This window comes from Arachis ipaensis, chromosome B06, assembly GCF_000816755.2.
Source record: "Arachis ipaensis cultivar K30076 chromosome B06, Araip1.1, whole genome shotgun sequence".
In the NCBI taxonomy this organism is placed as follows: Eukaryota; Viridiplantae; Streptophyta; class Magnoliopsida; order Fabales; family Fabaceae; genus Arachis; species Arachis ipaensis.
In genome coordinates this window covers 123,132,409-123,135,595 of record NC_029790.2, presented here as the reverse complement: position 1 = coordinate 123,135,595, position 3,187 = coordinate 123,132,409, and the positions used below count along the sequence as shown (strand labels likewise).

Sequence of the window (3,187 nt, the reverse complement as noted above, 5' to 3'; positions counted from 1 at the left end):
TCAAAGCTCAAAGCTTGTAATTTGTCCATGATAAACTGCTGTAAGAAACTCCAAAACGCATTCAGCTAAGGATCAAAGTTTCTATTCTCTCGCATAAAGTAAACACTCACATGCAGTTAGTTGTTTTCATGTAAAATTGATAGTTGAGAACTGTTAGATAAAACTTTAGTTAGAGTTGTTAAATAATCTAACGATTTTCAAATATCAACTTCATATGATGACAACAGGCACGCAAGTTTCCAATTTCATATAATTTTGGTTTTGATTAAAAAAACATAAAAAAAAATAAAAAATAAAAAATTTGCTTTTGACCCATGTCTTTTTGCACCACGAATAGTGTTATTAGTTATTACACACAACCAATTCAGATACTTTTATACTAATAATACTAATAAATCTATTTTTGTTACTTTGTAATAGAAAGAAAAGAAGACAATATGTAACTCTTTCTCTATCATTTTAACTCTGATGAATAAATCTACTTGACAAATTTAATTGGGCTAAAAATAGTACAACTTTAGTTTTTAACTACCCATTTTGGATAAGAACAGATAAAATAAAATGTAAGAAAAGCAAAATGAGAATAATTTGTTGTTAACTTCTTTTATTTTAGGTAATTTATAATTACTTATTAACCTTGGTGGTTACCACTATATATATACACACACAAAACCGTTAACTTCGAATGAAAAATCCCTTTCCTGATTCATCCTTCAATATTTAGAAGCAAAAACCAAACTAAACCGCTATTATTGACGTTACAAGCGAAACAAGCCTCAAATATCATATAATTTCTGGGTTTATCCCTCCTTGCCGATTTTTTTTTCTGCCATTTCGGGCATGAGATTCATGAGAATATTCATATCTTCTAACTGAAAGGAAAAATAGAGTTGATAACCCACAAAAAAGAAATTTTGGAATTTTTTGTGGGTTGTTCAGAACCATGGATGAAGGGTATTATAATTCGAAGAAAACTGATGACATAGGTTTTTGTGACCAGGTACTTGTTTTTTTATTAACCAAACTTTTCTCTACTCAGAAATTTGCTTCTTTTTTTTTATATTTATTTGTTGCTCAATGTTCTCAATGCGAAATGATAGCTTGAGTTATGTTCGGTCTTTCTTTTTCAGGAATACCAAAAAAAAAAACATCCTTAAAAACATCCTTTTAATCAAAGAAAGAATTTATCACTCATTTTTCTCAATCATTTTTTTGTTATTTTATTTTATTCTTCATTCGCTGATTTTGTTGGTATTACTAAATAGGTTGAACAAGGGAAATAATATGAATATTTGTATCACATGTTCAACTATTTGTGTGTATTTGTGGTTTAAAGTGCACGCACGTTTCCTGAGTGCCCATTTTGGCGTTTGTTTATGATGATAATTTTGAATGTTGTTCTGCATATATCTTTCATTTTGAATTATTTCATTCTTTTTGGAGCAATCAGAGGTGAAAATTCACCTGCAGTCTTTGCGTCAGATAATAATTTAGTTAAAGATGAAAACTTACATGTAAATGATTTGATTGAATTATCATCTAACAGTTTTTGAATATCAATCTCTGATAAAAGATAACTGCATGCGAATTTTCACTTATAGTTAAATACAACTGCAGGTGAATCTCAACTTTGTTTTCTATGTAGCAGGGATCTCATGGTGCATTAAGCATATCAAGGTTAAAGTGCATGTCGCTAGGATTGGACTTTAAGGTTGTGATTTTTCTATTTCTGGTTCTTCCATTGAGCATCTTAGGTGTGTACTTGCACGGTCAAAAAATTTCATACTTTTTCAGACCGCTCTGGGATTCTCCTCCAAGGCCATTCCACGAAATCCCTCACTATTACAACGATGATGTGTCGATGGAGTCTCTGTGCAAGCTTCACGGATGGGGGATTCGCGAATCCCCAAGGCGAGTTTTCGACGCAGTGTTGTTTAGCAATGAAATCGACATGCTTACCATTCGATGGAACGAAATGTATCCCTATATCACACAGTTTGTACTCCTTGAATCGAACTCAACATTTACAGGGCTAATGAAGCCTCTGGTTTTTGCTCGAAATAGGAGCAAGTTCAAGTTTGTTGAGCCTCGGCTGACATATGGAGTAATTGGAGGAAGATTCAAGAAAAGAGAAAATCCCTTCGTGGAAGAGGCGTATCAAAGAGTTGCGCTCGATCAGCTTCTAAGGATAGCTGGCATTGAAGATGATGATCTCTTAATCATGTCAGATGTTGATGAGATTCCCAGCGCTCACACAATTAATCTCTTGAGGTGGTGCGACGATATTCCTTCAGTTCTTCATCTTCAGTTAAGGAACTACCTCTATTCTTATGAGTTCTTTGTGGACAACAAGAGTTGGAGAGCTTCCATTCATAGGTATGTGCCTGGAAAGACCAGGTATGCACACTATAGACAGGGTGAGTTGTTGTTGTCGGATGCAGGCTGGCATTGCAGCTTCTGTTTTCGACATATCAGCCAATTCATATTCAAGATGAAGGCTTACAGCCATACTGACCGGGTGCGCTTTTCTCGTTACTTGAGCCCTGAAAGGATTCAAGATATTATATGCAGAGGCGCTGACTTGTTCGACATGCTTCCGGAAGAGTACACATTCAGGGAGATCATCGGGAAGATGGGGCCGATCCCTCATTCCTACTCGGCCGTTCATCTTCCCGCGTATTTGTTGAACAATGCAGATAAGTACAAGTACTTGTTGCCTGGTAACTGCATAAGAGAATTTGGCTAATTCAATATCACAACTTTAATTTCCTTGTATATTGATAGTGTCTTTATTTTAACACACACAAAAAAAGGAAGCTCTAATCGAATGATGTATAGTTATTTTTCATATAGGTCATTCTTTAGAGGATATTCGATCAGAACAGATCGAACAAGCCTGAAAAAAGATACATAGTTCCACAGAAACCACTGTATATTTAACTTCAAATACTTTCTCTTCGGCAATGTATGTATATAGTATATACATATATCCCAATTTATAGATATACTTTACAATCACTCTGGTGGTTTAGTTTATAATTCATGTTTAGTTTTATTGCTTAATGCCCATGATGGTTTGTGTTGAATACTTGAATGTAGATGACTCCTTTTGCGTTTGTTTGTTTACTTTTGTTTTATGAAAGTATCATCAGTTCAAAATATTTATCTAATTTTTTATTTTAACATT

At 34.0% G+C, this 3,187-nt stretch overlaps 2 protein-coding genes across 4 annotated transcripts in view; both read left to right on the top strand.

Moving 5' to 3' along the window:
• Positions 1 to 98, top strand: part of LOC107605089 (protein kinase PVPK-1) — a gene marked incomplete in the record, with an annotated part of 4,362 nt that extends 4,264 nt beyond the window's left edge. The window contains 1 exon segment of the mRNA XM_016306839.2: positions 8 to 98.
• Positions 688 to 3,054, top strand: LOC107605091 (beta-1,4-mannosyl-glycoprotein 4-beta-N-acetylglucosaminyltransferase-like). 3 transcript variants are annotated; one of them, XM_016306841.2, is made up of 2 exons: positions 688 to 1,000; positions 1,649 to 3,054. In XM_016306841.2, the coding sequence occupies exons 1-2, from the start codon at positions 944 to 946 to the stop codon at positions 2,744 to 2,746; spliced, it is 1,155 nt and encodes a 384-aa protein (XP_016162327.1). In that variant the 5' UTR covers positions 688 to 943; the 3' UTR covers positions 2,747 to 3,054. The 3 variants fall into 3 exon arrangements, with proteins under 3 accessions (XP_016162327.1, XP_016162326.1, XP_020960614.1); XM_016306840.2 differs by having other exon boundaries at positions 1,646 to 3,054; XM_021104955.1 differs by having other exon boundaries at positions 693 to 1,000; positions 1,618 to 3,045.

What these genes read in the sequence shown, in the direction of transcription:
- LOC107605091 (XM_016306840.2), top strand. Translation starts at nt 944, where the DNA reads ATGGATGAAGGGTATTATAATTCGAAGAAAACTGATGACATAGGTTTT. An exon ending in ACATAGGTTTTTGTGACCAG is followed by an intron (nt 1,001 to 1,645) that starts GTACTTGTTTTT and finishes TTTTCTATGTAG; the next exon opens with CAGGGATCTCATGGTGCATT.